Here is a 21869-nt window from a genome sequence, read left to right on the forward strand (position 1 = left end):
GATTGACAGTTGAGGGGGCCAAATTGCAACCCCTGCAAGCACAACTAGGTGAGTGTGTACACACACACACACACACCTAACTGCTGCATATCCTAATTTTTACCTTGCGAATGTTATGCACCATTTCTTTAAAATAGAAATATTTTCTCATCCAAGTATTTTAACATGAATTTGAAATTTGCAAGCATAGCATAGGCTAGTCTTACAATTCTTTTAGTGATGCCCTCTGACAAGTTTGCTATCCATACCCACCTCTAGACATATCTAGGGCTAGGCTTCGAGAGAAACTTTCAAGACTCATTCCAGGTATGTTATAAAAAGATCACATCAGAGGTATTTTAAAATTAGCCCATGCTATACTTGCTTATTTCTAAATAGCATTTAAATTAATGGATGATTAGTATTAAAGAAATTGCTCACGATATTCCCAAGATGAAAATTAAAAAATTAGAATATGCAGTAGTTGTTTGGTGTCCATATCTGAAGAAGTGCATCAACAAAATAGAAAAGGTGCAAAGACGTGCTACTAAAATTAGATTGCACCTAAAAAGAATGAGCTATGAGGAGAGGCTGAAGGTGTTAAATGTTACAAAGCTAGTATAATAGACAGATGGGGGGAAAAAAAGGCGATGTGACTACAAACAAAATCGCTACAGAACTTGAAAAAATTGAGCAGAAAGAATTTTTTAAACCTACAACTTTAACACCAAGAGGTGTTGAAATAAAACATATAAAAGTTCTCTGTTGCAAACAGGTATGGACTGAGAAGCATTTAGATGAGAAGATGCCAAAAGCATCAGAAGCTACAAATGTCATACGACAAAGATTAAAAGGGAAGACTGGACACCACAAGCATAATTTGACCAGCAAGTGCATTTAGGCAATTACACATACACAAAAATACACATTCTCACAGAGTAAGCAAACTAAGTTCTTATTATAGAATAATATAAACAATATTAACAACATGTAAATTATCCAACATGAAAATTTAACACAATGAAACTGTATATTGAGTAAAAAAAGTTAAACCTATTTAATGATCCCAACAAAGAGGGTTTGATTGTTTATAGCAAACACATGGGTCTATTGTCATGGCAGAACTACTGGAATGATTAGCTGCTTCCTATTTTTAAACATTTTAGAATTGTTTAAAATTACAGAATCAATATTGTAAAGCATATCAAATTACTCTGCATAACAGGAAATAAATTCTTTTAATTATTTACAATATGAAACTTTTATGCTGACTAACAGATTGGTTAACACATGAACTATGAATCAAGTGCCTAAGTGAGGATTGGTTTTCACTTTAGTAAGATGTTCCCGAAATATTTTCCATGCAAAGAAGAAAAACTACAATAATAAAGATATTTGTATCTAGAAAATGTTCATTCTGCACTTACAATACTTTTTTTTTACTTATACTGTACTTTATGTACTTATATTTTAAAGAATTAAGTGGTACTACACTTTTTTTTATTGTAGTTAACATGAATCAAAGATGGAACTGCCGAAGTAGATGATGAATAGTAGTAATTTACAGAAAATTCAAAGGTGCTTCTTAAGTGTACAATATGTAATAATGATCTTACACAAGTGTATACTTTGACTACAGTCTGTATGGTTGTAGGGGCATTATTCACATACAACAAACCATAATACTAGTAACCTGAATGAAAATACTTTGTTAAAATTTAGATCAAAATACATACTCAACATTTTACTCAATAAGCAACCGGACAAAAAATTACTACAAATAAAAAATTATGCTACGTACAGTATGTAGAAGTTGAGGATGATCGGTGGAATGATGTCTTCATAGAACACATCACTATTATATACGAAACTGCACAATTTTTTATACCAGACATACAATTTTGATTGTATTACTATAAAAAAAACTACAGTATTTCCAACTCAATATGATTCAGTCATTTAAATTGCAATATCACACTGATACCAAGAACTTCAATGACAGTCATTAAAGTAGAGTAATTAGAATGAAACACTGAGAAAAATTGCAGTAAGTATATATCAAGTACAGAGCAACAGCACAAGATGAAACTCATTCTATTTGCTAATTTTAAGCATATCAAAGTCTTAATTGTCAAAGACTTAACCAGAATTTTGAGTTGCTAGATAAAAGTTTGCTGACTATACATTAGTATTAGAGTTTATAGAGCACTGTAGCAAGACACACACACGTTCAAGGCAGTGAAATAAATGGCTTCAATTTGACAAGACTGACAGAAAACCAGATGTTATCAAAATCCTGGTTAAATAGGCTTTACAATAATCAAGGCAGTGATGCAATCTATCCTGCATTAATAAATCTACAAATATGGAGAGATTAAATATTCATTCTATGAGTAAATCACAGCACTCGTGGCTACAATTCATTAACAATTTAAATTTGAAAAGGCATAACTTGAGATGACTGTACATTCATTAAAATTTTCTATCAGGTTGCTGATATTTAAGGCTCGTATAATTGCCAAGAGATGTTTGGAGACACTGAAAGTAAATTTATAAACTGTCTTATTTCCAACCATGGTGATTATTTTCATACTGTAATTGTGTTTTCATATCTTTATCCTGTTTATTTAGGGGAAACTATTTAAATAGCAGAGAGAGAGAGATGGCAGCATGTAAAAAGCATTTTATCAAGGTATGACCTATGGTTTATTCGATCCCTACGTATTGGTAAGCGCTGGCCAGTTGAGTGTAAATTTGCTTAACACATGTACATACAAACCATATGCATATGCACAAATATTTTCAGTCTTTATTAATCAACTAGTTAATAATGGTACCATCAGAAGCTTTGGGAAAATGTTAACAAGAACAGTAATGACCCAATACAAATTTGTTAAACGAGTTAGAGCCTATATCAAAGATTTTTTTAACAAATGCCTCCTAGCCTGACAAATGTTAGTCAGATTTACTGCCTAGCTTAGTTGACCAACATTTGTTTTTGCCTCTGGATGACCATAAATTTGTGGCATGTTTTTGCCTATTTACTGTAATAATGGAATAGTGTACAAGGTCTGGGCTAACAGCACTGTACAAGTAAAGGAATACCATTTGGAAAATACTGAAGGTATAAGGCATTTAAAATATTGTGGAGGTACAGTATTTGAAAGATTTAAATCGGAATGTGTGTGGTATGTTTAGGTTAATTTAAGAGGATCCAAAATTCTGAGTGTAAGTGTTTTGATTATAGATAGACGATACTGAAAAGTAGTAAATTGCAGGCAAGTGTTCAAAAACTGTGATATTAGGTCCAAAATTGTTCTGAAAAATGAAAGTTGATTCAAGGACATTGCTTGATTTAATAAATTAAATTTAAACATGGACTTGTAATATACTGTAATGCTGTACTGATATTGTATGGGTATGTAACGAAAATGTATACCTAAAAGTAACGGGAAGAGGACAGTTATATAAAAAAATAAAGTTATATAAAAAAAAATAGTTATACAGTATAATGACAATGAGAGAACGTTATATAATAATAATAATAAAAAAAACATAGAACACGGATAGGGAAGTGTATAGAGGAAGATAATAATTAACACTATGGTGGTTCAATGATGCTCTTGGCATTTGTGGTTTTTCAGTAATGTATCTGATGACAGTAAAATGTATCTTCCAATCTCAACATTTTTAACATGCTACCTTACCCTTTTTTTTTTTTTGCAACAACATAATACAAACCATAAGGGGACCAACCACAGGTTCTCCAACTCCCACACAAATACAACAGATTTTCGACTATAATTCTAAGTGTTATTTGCACTTGTGTAACATGTGATATTGTAGATAAAATGATATTGGAGCAGAGGTCAAAATGTACAGAAAAAATGATCAAGAAAGTGAAGGATATTAGACTTAGCAATGCCTCAGTGTTGACAGTAGTATGCATTTCACTGTCTATCTTGACTCCTCATAAGATACTGTGTGTGTGCTCTGCTGTTACATTCAAACTTTGAATATTTAGGTTAAGAAAGAGAAATTGGCTGCTTTGAGAGCACTGAAGAAGTGGTACAAAAAGTAATTATCAAAAGAAGGCATCAAGCCCTGTCCGAAGCAAAGTATAATAATAAAAAAATCAAAATCCTAATATCAAAGCAAAAGTACACAAGATGAGCAATGTCAAAAGCATTGAATTCATTAAGGATTTATCGAGGGATAAGCAACTCAAAAGGACATTGGTAAGTAGGATTTTTTATCATCTCAAAAATTGGGACATTCTATGAGGACAGTGCAGTTTGAACAAGGAGCAGGTATTCAGCATTCATAGTTATAACCCAATAAATAACTTTGAGAACAGTAAACATTACATGCATTGATGGGTGGCGCCTCGAAAAGCCAGATTATCGATGTCTGGGCACAGAGTGAGAAAGTGAACCACTATTATGTTAAGGCAAATGCCTCCCAGGGGTTAAAGGAGATTGTCCCATTTTACCTTGCTGAATGTATAATGAAATATATGATCACAGATATGACAAAAGTTGAATTCAAATAATGAAACCCACACAAGAAATGAAAGTAACACTGTTTTGGTTTGTCCTAGATCTTTATCTACTTAAACCAGAGGAAGAAACAATTATAAGGCAAGAAAGATGAGGAGGTCCAAGAAGAATATGCATTAACCCCAAGTTAAAGGTAACTCCTTAGGAGAAAAAACAAAGTAAACAGAATAGAGAATGAGGATAACTAAGTAAATAAATGAAAATATGAAATACAGTACAGTACTAGTATATCAGAGATCCAAATTTGACATACAGAGATAGGGAAAGAAGAAATAGAGCATAGAGGGGGCAGATAGCCTAATTCAGACCTAACTTGCTAAGATGATTAGAGTTTTTAACTATATACTGTAATGTGAAAGATAAGACTCGACAGCATCAAGGCCAAGACTAAAATTTACGTTGTGTGTGAGAACTGATATTCTCATACACAACATAATATGATAGCTGCATATTCCAATTTTGGTCTCACTAAAATCATGAACACAATCATGACTAGTATTTCACAATCCATGTAATTAAAAAAAAAAGAAGATTCTGAAGTTGGAAAGTTATGCATATGCTCCACACATAATGGTGTTTTCCTCTGGTGACAGTCTACTATCCAAAACCACCCCTAGCTCTCTTTAAAAAATTTTAAGAGTTCTTAAATTCCTCTCCACATAATTTGTAAGCTTTGTGTGGTGTATTTTCTCTGATTCCACAATCCATAACATGGGCTTTATTCACACTGAATTCCATTTGTCACATGGTGCTCCAAGCACTTATTTTATCTAGATCAGTCTGAAGGGTATGACAATTATCTGTCTCTCCTATCTTCCCTAGAAGCAACAGACATGTTCAGTTTTCTGTCACAATTTTTGTATCCATGTTAGAAGTCTCCTTGTCACACTTCCAGCATATTCCAGTTTCCAAAACGACTGCTTGTGTGTGTGTGTGGAGGACTGGATTAGGGATGTGTATGGAGGACAGGATTAGTGGTGTGTGTGTGTGTGGAGGACAGGGTAAGTGATGTGTGTGTGTGTATGTATGGAGGACAAGATTAGTGATTGTGTGTGTGGAGGATAGTATTAGGGATGTGTGTGAAGTGAAGGACATGATCAGTGATGTGTTCACCCAACTGATGCCTCAAATCAGGGATTTGGAGAGATGTGTCATGATTCATGACTGGTGAAAGTATTTCTACATTTCTATGGTTGGATTCAGCACACAAGATAAACTCATGATATTTAATACACAAAGTCGTATCCCATTCTTTCCACTATATACAAAAATCCAAACCAAGTTTCACCACAAATAGTGTGACAAAACTATAAATATGTCTTCCTGAGATAAACAATGAGAATACATTATTGAATAACATACTAAAAAATTTTAAAATAAATTTTTACATCATGTATTTGGATTATGAATCTCTGAATCTACAAAGTCATAAATAACCGCTTCGGCTAAATAGTTGTAGATATTGCGGGTTTAACCAAGCAAAATCCTGTATTGAGGACAGAGATACAAAGTAATCTGAGATTTCATTCCAAATATGTAAATATAGGACTGTACCCCTGACTATATACCGTACCCTCATTAAATATTTTTATCGGAGGGTTATGCAGCTGTTTTCAGGAAATGATAAGCCATCCACACTACTACCACAAGATTTTTCAGGTGGATAAAGTGAGTCTGTGCATCGTAATGCATCACGTTACACTCTTCACATATGTACAGTACTATAAATAAACAATATTTACTCTTCATAATGGGTCTGAATATATATACAGTGATGTATTTGCTCAACTATTCTAAATGAAAATGAGAAAACACCAGTTAAGCCAATGGGCTTAGAAATTAGATGAAGTGCAGAAGTCCACCCATTTTAAGTGTAATTTGTAATTATGAAAATAAATTAACTTGTGTCAGACTGCATCTCCACACTCACCTTGGCAACAAAATACACCAGAAAAATATTTTAACTTTGTTAACAAATAAGTATTACTGGTAAATATGCTCTGCATACACATTTTATAAGAAAGTTGACATTTTATTAATTTATTTCCTTCGGATGCTTGACTTATATATTACTGTATTACAAACTATGTGGTAGCACCATGTTTTCAGTCATTGATAAAGGCTAAAATGAAGTTTTATTATAAATATTAAATAATTTTAGGATCCAAGAATTATTTGATTTGAAACTAACAAATACACCAACACCTGCATAAAACATGAAGGAACAGGCAAAATAATTATAATTTACTAGTACAATACAGAACTGTAATTATTTAAAAACAGTGCAACCTCTAAAATCTGATATCCATATAAAGAATACAATACCTCCAATTTATACATGAAAAATTTGCATCAGACCATCAATTCATAATCAGAAAAAGTTTTCAATTCAGGGATGCTCTTGCCAAGAAAACCAAAATTAACTCTGCATAATAATTCCCAACTGATTATTTACTTTTTTTGTATCTTTTTATTATTCATTGCTCTTAATAGTGCTGTAATTAATATGTAATTTTTGTTGTGTTTGCATATAAAGTTTTATTAAATATATGCCATATTAAAATGGTACACAATGTTTGTCCCACGGTGCAACCACTACGAAAAAAGGTGCTTGCCTGAACAAGTACAGTACCACAAAGCAGAAATGTCATGTGAGAACAAGGTTAACTTGAGTAGAAGGCACAGGTGCCTCACTGCCAAGAGGAGTACAGGCAAATAAAGAGAAGATAGACTAAGGCAACAATGTTGATACGGTAGATTGGGTAAATAGCAGTCCAGCCCTACATCGAGATTCTTGTAGCAAAACTTTTCAAGAATACTGCAGTGAATCAAAAACCAAATATCATGGGTACATGGGCTCTTAATTTTAACCAGTGGTCATAGACTAGGTTTGCCTTAGAATAGGGAGCAATGCAGTAGTACAAAGATTTAGGAAGAGAACCTCCAAGCAAGTGGAATGAGAAACCCAAAGATATTTGCGCACTATCACCAGTGGAGAAAAAGAGATGAAAGGGTGAAAAATCCATACCTGCACACCAATAGGCAGCAGATAAATATTTGCCCAGAAATAGAAGGAAAGTAATTGTACAAAGTGATTGCCAAGATGCCGAAGATGAGCATGAAGTCACTGATCCTATTACCCATGGCCAGCTACAACAGAAATAAGAGCTTCAATAAAATATTCTCAAAATAATGAGACATGTGGAACTAAACAGAGGACAAAGTCAAGCTTTGAATCAAGTGCCTAAGTTGGTTCCAGAGGTACACGAGTAAAAAAAAACGACTATCAGACAACCTAATATCAATGACAGTATGAAGTACTAAAATGTGACACTAAGTAACCAAAATAGAATGCTCTCCTTATAATCAAATCGATTCTGGTCCTAATGTTCAATAGACCTGCACAAGCCCAGAGTCTGGGGTAGCTTTCTGGATGTCTGGTACTAGAGTCAATGAATTTGGAAGCTACCTAGGGGCCACCACAGAAACAAACACACTAGTAAAATTTATAACATCTACAGCAAATAACATTTTTAAATACAAGCAAATAACATTTTTAAATAAAATATTTTACTTCAAATCTTTAAAGTAAAGTACAGTACAGTACAGTACACAGTACTATTAAATGACCTAGAATAAGAAGTAAAAGATAAGGACACATCTGGACACTACTTTACATGACGAACCGAATCTGGATTTCACCATAACCCCCACAGGAATTCAGATCTCCTAATTTTGGAGGCAATATTCCAAAGGATAAATGTGTTTGCTATTTAGAGAGATTACAATATGGAGGTCTGGATTTTAGAGGTTGCAGTGCATGTGCACACATTAACACACACACACATATATGTACGTAAGAGTGTGTGTGTGTGTGTGTGCCGTGCATGCATGCACACGGTGTGCATGGAAGAGTGAGAGTGAGAGAAATAATAGTAGACATGATAGAGAAAAATAGGTCAAGAGTCAGTACATTAGTCAACTGAGTTAGAAAAGTGGGTTCCAAGAGCTAACAGTTGCAGGCATAGTAAATAAAAATTTAATATTTGTGCCTGCTAGATCAAGACATTAGCCCTTGGACCCCACCTTTCTACTACTTTTTGTCTATTGTACTGACTCTCAACCTATTTTCCTTTATCATATCTCCTACATGTATTTCTCTCTAACACACACATCCCCAGGATGTGTCCTGTAGCAGCTGTCTAACTTCACAGTACATATTTACTAGTAAGTGAATAGAGTATCAGATAAAAAACTCTGCCCATTTGTTTCTGCCTCGGCCAAGGATTGAACCCTGGCCCTTAGTACTATCCACTTGGCCACAAGGCACCGTGTGCTCTTGAATGTGCATGTGTTTTTGTGTTTTTTAAAACAAAGTAACTCAAGACTCAGAAAACAAAAAGGGGACATACTGATTTTACACACAAATTAAAATAAGATAGGAAGAAAATTTAGAACTATTTTAAAAGACTAGATATTGTTAAATCAGAATGTTTAGAACTGATACTGTTTGTATGCTTTTTATACTGTACTGTCCTTCTTAAACTCCACTAAACACTGCTTTCTGCTCTTTGAGGTGACCGTCCAACCATAGTAATGGGTTTAGGGGATCGACTAAGTTCATGTAATAGTGGTGTAGCCATGTACAATGGGTGAGGGTTTTGTGATGATATAGTTGCAGGATTGGACATGGACGTGGTGACTCTTGGAATATCTACCGGGGTTGGAAGAAGGGAAGCCGTCCGTGAAGAGGGTGGGTCAGAGGTAAGGGGCGAAGTGAAAGAATCTGTGTTTGCTGGGGAGGATGGCGAGAGCTGTGGTGACACTCCAGAGTACATATAGTGATGCACAAGGAAAGACTGCCCTCGGCCATACTCCTGCTGATGTCCTCCCCACCCTCCACTTGTGATATCCCAGTCTACACCAGTGACACTTGGATTTTCAAAACCATTGAGTTTTTCACCATATCCTGAATCACGTGACATTTGTGAAGTTGTCAGATCAAATTTTACTTTTTGAGAATTTTGGGAGGAACCTGAAGATGTTCGGCTTGGTCCACTTCTGGGGGAGTCAGGTGACTCTCGTGCACTTGCACTTCTTTTACAAAGTCCAGCTTCTGCGTCTGATAAGGTTTCAATATTTTCAAAAACAGTTTCCATTTTATCTTGGACGGTTCCAGTAGCTTCATTTTCTTCATGGGCAAAGTCTGGTGTTGAATGCTGTTTATCACTTAAAATAAGAGGTGTGGGATTCAGATAATTTGAGCTTTGTAATTCGTTGTTTTTCCGAAGTGTGGGAGGTGTAGGTATGATTGGTTCAATGGTGATAAAGGAAGAAGGAGAAATTGGCCGTGGTTGGATTTCTTCATCATCAGAAGATTCCGGAAGCTGCTCTGAGGTAGTTAACAGCCGTTTTCTTGAATCCATAGGAGGAGTCTCTACATAAAAGCAATATCCAGTTCCAAGACGAGCTGGAGGTAAGCGGTGATTAAGCAGTGGAGATTGTTGGAGATTTGCTACTGTGGCTGAACCTCTTCTTCCTTCTCTCAATAATAATGATGCTCTTGAAACAACACTAGAGGCTTCACTTAGTGCCTCTGGAGAAGCTAGGGGTGCTACACCTGCTGCCCAATCCTCCTCTCCACGTTCAACTAACCCTCTTCCAGCTTCTCTTATACCCATGAGTAACTGTTCTTCCAGTGCTGATAGCAGTTCCCAAGTGATTGCAGGAGAATGGATGTGTGCATGACGACGAAGATCTGGTGGAGGTTCAGGCGAGGCTGTGGGTGTGCAGGTGAAAGATGTCTCTAACAACAGTCTGTGAGGAGGAGTTGCTAGACGGTTTCCACCCACAGCATTTGACGTGTGTGTACTTGTGATTGATGTTGCTTTAAATGAACCATTAATGGAGCTTGGTTGCATGAATGTTGGTGGGGTTGCAGGACGTGAAGACAGCAAACAGTGGGTTTCCCCTTCGGGTGTAGGAGCATCACTCTTCCGTCGGGCTGGGCTGTCTGACATCCTCTGTGGTTTCGTTGGGCCTGGGTTCTCCAGGACCTGTGGGAATAAACACTTTAGACAAACTACCATTAAAGCATAAACAAATTGAATTATTATTGCTAAGTGATGTAAAAATTGTTGCCAAGTAATTATTCATTAGGATTTGTTATAAAGGAGCTAGAAAATTTGTTTTTACAGTAATTGGTACTGAATATAGAGCAGCTTATATTTCCAAACTGATAACTACTGTAGTCAGATTCATCAGAAGTACCAAAATAATATTCCAAATTGCCAGCTAATTTATCTATAATTTTGAGACATCAAATCTGTTTCACAGAAAAAATAACAATTACTGTATTAAATGTTATTTCATTCCATAAATATAGTACAGTATAATGTCAGTACTTGTAAGGTCAGCCATTACTGAACTGACATTATCAAGGAACAGACAATTATGAGAAGCTCTTAAATTAATCCTTTCCCAAGTAGCAGCATAACTCAACAACAAGTAATTATCAGAAGAAGCCAAACAACTTCCTATAATAACTGTCAGTTACGAAGGTTTTCCATGTAACACTTCAAAGATTTTGAATGAAGTCAACCATTGAAATGATATACTCACTGTCTAGTCTATATCTAACAGTGAAAGACTGAAAGCAACTCATTAGTTATTTAATGCCCACAAAAAGAAAAAAACAGGCTATACTAACATTATTTAAATATTATGGTTAAAATAATATTTGTTTGTTTTAAAATAAACAAATGTGTTTGCCAACACAGCAAATGCACAAGAACAAGAGTTGTATGAAAAGACGACAACTATGTGGCACTGTATTAAGATGAAAGTGAAGTCTGATCCACCAGAAAGTACGATGCAGCCCAGTTAATGCAAAGAACACAAAGAAATGCATGTGAGTACAATATCAATACTGTAACAAATTCCCAGGTTACCATATCGAGGGTAACAAACAGGATGTGTATGTACACAAAAATATTATTTTTATAATTATATATATATATATTATATAAGAGAATCCCTGTCTATTCAAAATTGCCCAAAATTGGAGGGGAGGGGAAAATGAATAGGGGGAGGGAGAGACACCCAGGCACCACTGGGTTACCCTGCATATACAATATATGTAGCTATAAATGGAAATTATAAAAGAGCTTAGGTATGTCAGGAAACTGACAAATGATGAGGGGAAACAATGGTCATTAAGACAAAACCTTTAAAAGAGAGAAATTAAAATTAAACTTAGCGAAATTTGAGAGGGAGATCAAAATGAGAGATCGGGACGCCTATAAAATGGTACATACTGGGTACAGTACTCTGTATAGGTGAACAAAATCATTAACGCAAGGGGAATTATAAGACAAAGGGAAGGAAAACATGTTCTTAAAAATCATAAATACTAACACAGATGGAGTGAGATAATAAATACTGGAGCTAAACGATATATAATACAGTTTAAGATTTCAGAGATTGTCGCATTAACAGAGATGAAACTATGTAAATACAGTATTTTAAATGAAATTTACAAGAACATTGTGCGAGGAGCATATACTGCACTTTCCAACTTCAATATCACTTTTAATTACATGGATGGTGAAACACTAAAGAAAATGTTCATAATTATTGCGAGATCAAAATTAGAATATGCAGCAGTTGTATGGTGCCCATTCTCAAGAAGCACATCAATAAACTGGAAAAGGTGCAAAGGAGTACTATAAAACTTTCAGTTCAGAAAGTTCAGCTTTCTGAACTGGAAAACAAGTTAAAAAGAAAGGGTAGTTAAATATGCCAAGGCTTGAAGATAGAAGAAAAAGAGGAGATATGATCAGCACTTACAAAATGATAACGGGAATTTACCAAATTGACAAAGAGGAATTCCTGCAACCTCAAAAACAAGAGCTCATAGATTCAAGGTGAGGAAACAAAGGTGCCAAAAGAGTATTAGAAAGTTTTCTTTTGCAGAGTGGTAGAGGATTGGAACAAGTCAAAGTGAAAAAGTAGAGGCCAAAACTGTCAATAGTTTCAAAGCTTTAATTAAAGACAAAGAGTGCTGGGAAGACGGGACATCATGAGCGTAGTTCTCATCCTGTAACTATACTTAGGTAATTACATATATGTATGTATACACCCACACACTGGGAGTACCCAATATGCAGATTTGAATCCTCTTATGGTTCCTACTGAGTTTCTCATTATTATTACTTTTATTATTATTATGTTCCTAAAATCCGTATGGTATATAGTGGGTGCATTTACTATAGTATTTGTTTTTATTAAATCTCTCAAAATTCCAGCTTAAGTTTACAAAACCCCTGGAAATTATATTTTGAATCAGAAATATTAATAAATTAAAGCTAGTGAAAGAAATCTCGGCCTTGATAAAAATATATCTTAAAATTAATTTAATAATTTGTATAATCAGTGGACCAATATAGAGTACAATATCATAGTTACCCTATAGAGTTGCGTACTGTATATAAATCTACTCTCAGTTAATATATTTTATATTATTTGATTTTCAGTGTAATAATACCTGTACTACATTATAATGAATTATATAATTTTGAAGAGTTTAAACCTTACACCATTATAAGTGAAATTTTCTTGCAATGTCCTATTACCATACTGTACCCTGTTTTACAGGCATAATGTATCTAATCAAAATTTTGTCTGAAAGCTATCAGTGATGTAACCAATAAATTCAGATACTGTATACTAGTTAGCACACTGGAAAGGTAGATTAATACATTTGTATCCTACCTTTCATAAACACAATACAGTATAAAACAAACAGAAGGAAACAAACAGGTGCAACTTCATAATGCATCAACACCCTATTTTACTTTATAATAATGTAGCACTATCCTATCTTTCTTAATTTCAATGTAACAACACCCAATCTTAATTTAATTTAATGTAGCAACATACTATTTTTTTTAATATTAAATATATATATATATAAAACCATCCATGCAGATATCAACAAACTTGTTTACCACACTTCTTGCTCTAGTGCACCTACGCATCTGCCGCATGCACCTACACTATATACAGATATACTGCCTGTATGGCATATGTATATATATATACAATGTATGTATATACTATATACTGCCACTGGGCAGAAGACCACTGTGCTTCCTCAACACAACCATGATCATTTTACTAGGATGCAATCTGGAATTTTAAAAGATCATACTTTCATCACCTTTCCTCCTCTTTCATCAACTCGTACAGCATAAACAGTAGGAAAATTAAAGGTTGTACTTCATGTACAGTACAGTATAAGAGTGCTGTAATCTAGGGATTTGATGTACTGTATTCATGATGCAACACTATCAATTATTACACTTTACTTGCCAAACATAATCCACACACATTAATCACTACATTATTTTTTTAGCAAAATTATATAAAAATAAATAAAGTAATGTGAAGTCAGAATTTAGAGTTAATGGGAAACAGCTCCAAAGTACAAGACACTTTCCCAAATCCCATCACATACATTTATCTAATGGATAGATACCCATCATATCTGTCTGCAGGTCCGAATAGCTATACTATATTTTTTATTCAGAACAGAAAAACACATCACCTGTGAATACATATCAGTATTTAAAATGAATTAAGGATATATGTGATATACCAAAAGCTGGTAAACCCTTTAATGGCTACTCAGCATTGGGGCTTCAGTCAAAGTAAGGCATTTAGATCAATTTAAATTTAACAACAAAGGTATGATGCCATTAGAAATACTATACAGTACAGTATATAAATTTGTGGGGAAGAAACAAACTTTTTTTTTCTTCTTGAAAATTTAGCCTAATAGCAATTGATGTTTTGTGGGGAAGTAAAAAGAAATGAGGAACTAACTGTACCCTATATGAAAGACATGAACTTAGCAGAAACAAACATGAGTGTTAAAGAATCTACTATTCACAGTATAGATTTGCTTGGGATTCTTGAGCTTTAAGATCCCAACATATCTCACAACAAGTGCACTCATTTTCACAAGCCACCCTTTCTCAAACAAATGAACTTTTTATTCAGCTTACATTTTAAAATATTAGATATACAGTTCTGAGATTGACAACACAATGTGTTAACTGCATAACTGAGAATGAAGAATACAAGAAAACTTTGAATCACACTTGTATCTGCAATAATTCCAGATTGCAGTGGCACTGGTACTTATCGCTTGGAATTCAATCAGGATATCTGGAAAACTGCACTCTGATGACTACCACAACATTTTCTGAATTTATCTTAGGAGCAAATGAGAAAGTACATGTTTCAGCATATTCAGACATACAAATAATAATTAATGATTTTGCATGAATATAAATAATAATTCTAAATAAATTACAGTACAAAAACTAATCTGTTCACTTACTTTTTTTGTAGCACAGGCTGATTTTGATAATCCAGAGGCAACAACATACAGTTACTGTACAGTACTATATTATGCAGTCTACTATACTTCTGCAGTCATCTGAACTGGCCTTGAAGTCCCAAAATGAACCCCTGTGGGACCCCACTTAGCTCATTTCCCCAGATTCATTCCTTTAGTTTTCAATGTTTTAATCATTGTTTTATCCATTCCAGTATTCTCCCATTTATTCTATGTGCTTGTAATTTCCATGCCAGTCTGTCATGTGGTACCTTGTTTAAAGCTTTAGCAAAGTCCATGTAAGCTATATCAACCGGAAGTCCTTTGTCCAAATAGCCGGTTACCGTTTCCAGAAATGTGAGCGGGTTAGTGAGGCAGGATCTATTTTTAACAAACCCATGTTGCGTTGATTTTACAAGATTGTTCTCTGTGAGATGTTGTATGATTCCCTTCCTTAGGATTCTCTCCATGAGCTTGCAGATGTGTGATGTCAAGCTGATCGGACAGTAGTTTTCTGCCAAGCTTTTTCTTCCTTTTTTGAAAATGGGGTAACATTTGCATATTTCCAATCAAGGGAAAATTATCCCTTGGTCCAGGGATTTTCTGAAATGTGTTTTAGTGGTATGCATAATACATTTGCCAGTTCCTTTACAACTTTGGATTGAAATCCATCCACACCTGGGATTTTTGAGTCTTAGTTTGTCAATGCTCTTCCTGATTGTTTCACATGTAATGGGTATATCCCTTAATTCATTCTCTTCACCTCCTTCAAACATTTGTGTAGGTGATGGGATGTCGTTAAATCTTTCTAGTGTGAACGCTGATGTAAAGTATTTCAGTGTTGGAAGCAGCCCGTAGCAGCTGTTTACTCCCAGGTGCCTATTTATTGCTAGGTAAAAGGGGCATCAGGGTGAAAGAAACATTTTGCCCATTTGTCTCCGCCTCCACCGGGGATCGAACCCAGAACCCCAGGACTACGAATCCGAAGAGCTGTCCACTCAGCTGTCAGGTGCCACTCGTCCCCATGTTTTACTAATGCCAATGATGTCTGGAGTCTCAGTCTCGGCATATGCACACAGTGCATCAAATTTATTCACCAGGCTTCTGTCATTAGTGTAGAAGCACTTTAAATTTCTTTCGTTGTTCCTATTGGTCTGAGTGATAGCTCCTAGATTCTGTACATTAGCAAGCTGTTCGTTGTCACTCCAGTTTGGTGCCTGTTCGTCTTCCGAGATATAAAGATCTTTATCCCTGATAAGGAAGTACTTCATACCCTTGTTTGATATACCCATACTTCTCTTGCCATACATCATGGTTTTAACTAGATCAAGTACCCGAAGAACCGCCAGTGAAAATGCTAGAGTAACAAGAGAACAGATTGCACTCGCAAGGAAACTACACAGTCAAAACACGAGTCCTCACAGTAGGTCTGGATGCCGCAGAAAAAATCTCGGGTTCATTCGAATACTCTATGATACAGTACAAGCTTAGTAAAAAATTGTACTTTTATAAAATATAGATGTATTATTTTGTATATATTATAAATGTATACAGTACTGTACTTAAAAAAATAAAAAAATCGGATTTCACCATGTCGTCTTCTGGAATCAGGATATTCTTTTAAGAACTCTAATTGGCAGACTTGATCTATTGTCCAGACTAGAGGGATTTGTTAAAGGGAGGACTGGGTTTGGGAGGTGCCACTGTATATGGGTGTTTCAATTACAGAGCTGCACATGGATATGTGGAAAAAATGCAAGAAATTCAATCAGGTTATGGTCACTTGTTGCCAGATTTGCAGTGCCTATAAGCTTAAAAAGATTAACCAAAGTTTTTCTGAATTCTTACAATTAACTGCTTCCTCAAGTAAGATTCCATTGTGTCCTTGGACATAGATTGTGCTGTCAGGTATAACATACTGCATGACACTGCAGGGAATTTTGAAGTACAGATTACCGCAGGGCAGTGTGTGGTCGGGTCAACTGTAAAACACTGGTTGGGTTCCGGTTTGGGGCCTCCATAAACTTCCAGTGAATTCAAGAGAGTTCTGGGTTGGTTGACGTTTGTACCATCATGGCCGAGTTGGTTAGGGCAGGTATCTGGGATTAACCAGAATGGGTGTTTGAGTCATTCCATTGCCTCAAAGTGATTTTCATATCAATGTACATTCTATGCTCTACATGCCTAGCACCAGACAGCAGAACAGGGTCAACAAGACCTACAGCAGATCACCTAGATTGCAACTCTGAGGAGGAAGCCCGACAATAAGAGTAAGAGAATAGATTATGATGTATGATAAGAGAATAGATTACCTAAGTCCTAAAGGGCTCTAAATAAACTCTCTCAATAGCCAGAGACCCATATGGTAGTCAATGCAGACTACAACTCTACACGATGAAGACATGACTGTATCTGGTACACAACAAACATCTTAATCCCAGGCTAGTGTTCAGAGAAGAATGTTTAAGATGGTACAGTAGTGGCTTTAAGGATGAAGTCACTATTGTGCATCACTTACACTGAACCTTAGAAAATGAAGGCACAATCCAAAATTTAATCAGGGACACACAAAAACTGGTAGTCAAACCTCATTATGCACCATTTATTTGCTTAACACTAAGCACAGGATCCTATGATACAGAACAATGAAACCAGATCAATTTGAACTAAAATTGGTCTCAGCTTAATGACTAACATTAGAGACAGTCAAGAAGAATGTGTGAAGTAGTTTGGAGGTGGGAAGCAAGTGGTCTGCGAGGTGCTGATACCTGATAGTGGTCAGCAAAGGTATCCAAGCAGGCCAACTAGGGTTTACCAGGATGCTCCTCTAACAATGACAAGTGGTAAGGGAGGTTTTTCCTGGAAGGCTTGATTATAGAACTTTAGTAACTCCCTAGCACCTTAAATAACCTTGCAGGGGAATGTTTGAAAAGATCCTTGTGGCACAGATGCAAAAGATTGTATTTTGATTGCAAAATTGAGTCCTATGATAAAATAAATAACATAGAAGAAAACTACAGACCTAAAGACCTTATCCTTGTACAATATTTAAAACAAATTTATTGTTGCCGAGTTAACTGTGCCATATTAATTATTGCTAACATTTTACTACTCTGCATAAACCTCCTTTAATGTTGTAGTAAAACTAATGACTTGAAAGAGAGCTTGAAGAAATTTAACAAGTCATTAAGACACAAATGCAAACTGCAACCCTTGCTCATTGAAAGCCGTTCAGCAACTCAATATTTTAAAAATAGATGTAGTAATTCCATTTACATTTGAAAAATCTCAACCCATTACATTTTTTATTGCTCATATCACTAAGCATACTGTAATGTGCACATTATACTGAAGCTCCAGTGCCGAGGTAAGTAACTGGATGTTAGGTGGTATGTCTTAAGGTGATGTGATAGGTACCTGTATATGTATACCAGGTATCAATAACCAATTAACAATTAGCGTAATCCAAAATACATTGTAAACATACTGTATATACAAATTAACCATTAACTTCATTGTCTGTAAAAAAAAAATATCATGGCCAAGGCAGTAAATACAATGTAGCAGACAACTAAAAACAAAGGGCTTACATAAGGAGAAGACAACAGTTCATGACAAGCATACACTAATACATGTACTGCACAACATTATTCACAAAGACCAGTGTTCAAGCCTAGTCTTTCACCATCTAACAATGCTATAGAAGAAACCCCCCCAAAATATATGATAACAAAGGATAAAAGGAGATACATTACTAAAAAAAAAAAAAAAAATAATGAACACATTAAATCTGAAAACACTAAAGTACCCATCAGAAAATGCCCATGCAATTAATAATATTTCAAGACAGGCAGATTCATCAATGCCTGTAACATTTACTGTCATACACAGGCAGACTTAAACAAAGATCCAATATGGGACTAGAGAGTGTCAAGCATGTTAAAATACTCTGACTGGCCAAGAGTGAGGAGTCGTAGGCACGTGACCGTACCTGATTGATTTGAGAGAGAGTGAAGGCGGGGCTCTGTGTTAGTGGGCGGACACCTGGGTTGTGGCGGATCTTTTGAATGGGATAACACCTGAACATAAAAGAATATAAAACTAATAAATACAAAATAAAGGTGTATATACAGTAAAGCTACAGACGAAGAGCCTTGAAGGTCATTTTCTCAGGAAGGAGCGCATGCAGGTGATTGATCATGCAAAATGCTGTAATGAGGTATTAACTAAAGAATGCATTGTAAAAAATATCAAAATTAATGTCTATGAGGCCAGATTATTTTTTAATTCATTCACAGAATTTCTCAGTTTTGGCAAGTGAAATCAGTAAGTTTTACAATTTAAAATCGAGTAACGGTGGTTGACTGATACAGATGCATGCTCAATAATTTACATACTGTATCATTAGAGGGATACAAAAATTATTTGACAGCACTCATTTATGGTCCACATGGCTAGTCGGCATAATGCTCATATACTCTTCCTTTATGTAGTCTATAAACTAGTGAGCTTGTTTCAACAAAAATTGTCCAATGTCTAACAGCAAAAAACTGCAAGCAGAAAAAATACAAGAACAATCAATTTTACTATAGTTTATTTTATAAAATCTAAATCTAAATCTAAATATGTACAGTGATACCTTGGTTTTTTAATTTAATCTGTTCCCACAGACAAGTCGTAAGTTGAAAATTCGCAAACCCGAAACAAATTTTCCGATAAGAAATAATGTAAATTGAATTAATCCGTTCCACACTCCCAAAAATATTAACTTCAAAATACATTTCATACATAATACACAAATATTTTGTACTATAGAATGTACAAGGTATAGCTTATCTTTATTGATGACTTGTTGGCACATGGAAGACGGTGAAGAAGGGGGAATAGGAAAGGTGTTAGTGTTTGGAAGGGAAGTCCCCTTTCAACATCAGGCAGTGATGACTTCTCTGTGGTATTCTCTTCCCTACATTTTGCAGGTATACCACTAGGACGTGGTTGTGGCTCACTGCTTGCTTGTCTGTTTGCTTGCTAAGAATCTGTCTAAAGACACTTATTTTCCCCCCAACATTTTAACAATTGTCTATAGCGAGACATCACATTATCATTAAAAAGGTTAATGCAACGACCTGCTACAGCTTTATCTGGGAGAGTTTTTTCAACAAAACTTTGCTGTTCTTCTTATACTTCACACATTTTCTTAATGAGGAAGGGACATCCTCTACTCGACTATTTTCTTAGGTTGAACTTTATCACTGACTTTCTTGGGACCCATGGCATGATATATAATTATTTTTATGTTCAAAAACCATTTAATCAGAAAAAATAATGAAATTCTTTACAAAGAATTCATGAGCGAGCATCACTAAGCAAGAGACACTGGTAAACTGAAACGTGGTCACTCGTGCCACCAGGAACGATGCGCTTGGTCGACCCATATGTGTATCAACAAAGTCGCAAGGCTAGGCAAAGTTAAACGAACAAATTCACAAGGGCCATGACGAGGATTCCAACCTGCATCTGAGAGCATCCCAGACGCTGCCTTAATCGACTGAGCTACGACAGCAAAGCGGGGCAAAGTTTGTAACTACCTGTAGATTCGAATTTTCCAAAGAAATTGAGTCCGCAACCCAATAAATTTGTAAAGAGGGACTTTCTCTACTTGAGGTTCCACTGTGTGTGTGTGTGTGTGTGTGTGTATATATATATGTACACACGTGTATACATACAGTGTATATGTACTGTATGTACACACACACACACAAAATGGAACCTCAGGTAGGGAACGTCCCCTTTACAAATTTTTTGGACTGTGAACTCAATTACTATATATATATTTTTTATATGACTATATATATAACTATGACTATACTGTATAACTATATATATAACTACTGTATATATATTTTTTTATATGTAAATAAATTGCATGTTAAGTAAAAGGAAAAGTAATTTGAGTGTAAATTTGCTTATTTACTGTCATTGAGTTTGAAGATTCAAAAAGTAATTCATTAAAAAAAAATCTGGCCTAATGCATGGATATAAAAGAAGCAAAAATGGTAATAATGACCCAAGAAACCCAAGCATTGAATGTCATGAAATGCCCCCTTTTTTTGGGTAGGCCTTAGTAGCTCTCCAGTGCTCAAAGCCTCTGAACTTGCACAGATCTATGACAAATCAAGATGAGAAAGTACCAATGATTCAAAAACCACAAATCTCGATGGAAGGAAAAGAAAAGACAACAAAGCAAATGAAAGTTTGTAGCAGGTAAACAACCATTGCACTGACGTGTGTGTCGCCAGAAGGCAGCAGAAAACACCCGTCGCTCCAGCTGGCCAGAACTCTCATGTGCCAGCCCAAGACACACCCCATCCCCATGGTAAAAAGTAGGAAATCTAGGGGTGGAGACAGGAATTTTCATTTCCTATCACCTAGCAGTAAACAGGTACCCCGAGAGCCAAGGCTAGAAGAAAGAGTGGCAACATGATTACTGCTTGCAAGATAATACCTGTAATGATAATTGACCAAATTGACAGAGGAATTCCTGAAACTGGCAACCTCAAAAACAAGAGGTCATATATTCAAGCTAAGTAAACAACGGTGCCAACAAAAATATTACAAAGTTTTCTTTTGTGGAGTGGTAGATGGTTGGAGTAAGTTAAGTGAGAGTAGTGGAGGCCAAAACTGTCATTACTTTCAAAGCATTATATTACAGAGTACTGGGAAGATGGAACACCACGAGCATAGCTTTCATCCTGTAACTATACTTGGGTAATTACACACAACACACACACACACACAGTTTAGGTGTGTTTTAGGTTTTAGGTGTGTGTGGAATGCTTTAGGCAGCGATGTGGTGGAAACTGACTCCATACACAGTTTTAAATGTAGATATGATAGAGCCCAGTAGGCTCAGCAATCTGTTCAGCAGT

General features: G+C 35.5%; 1 protein-coding gene across 3 annotated transcripts in view; it reads right to left on the minus strand.

Annotated features, from left to right (window-relative positions):
• Positions 1–2017: 2017 nt before the first annotated feature.
• inaE (inactivation no afterpotential E) overlaps positions 2018–21869 on the minus strand; it is a 204230-nt gene continuing 184378 nt past the window's right edge. For all 3 annotated transcript variants that reach the window (XM_045725885.2, XM_045725884.2, XM_045725887.2), the window contains one exon: positions 2018–10594. In XM_045725885.2, coding sequence (XP_045581841.1) covers positions 9089–10594 — 1506 coding nt within the window. In that variant the 3' untranslated portion in view covers positions 2018–9088. The remainder of the gene's footprint in view (positions 10595–21869) is intronic.

The sequence above is a fragment of the Procambarus clarkii genome, chromosome 44, assembly GCF_040958095.1.
Source record: "Procambarus clarkii isolate CNS0578487 chromosome 44, FALCON_Pclarkii_2.0, whole genome shotgun sequence".
In the NCBI taxonomy this organism is placed as follows: Eukaryota; Metazoa; Arthropoda; class Malacostraca; order Decapoda; family Cambaridae; genus Procambarus; species Procambarus clarkii.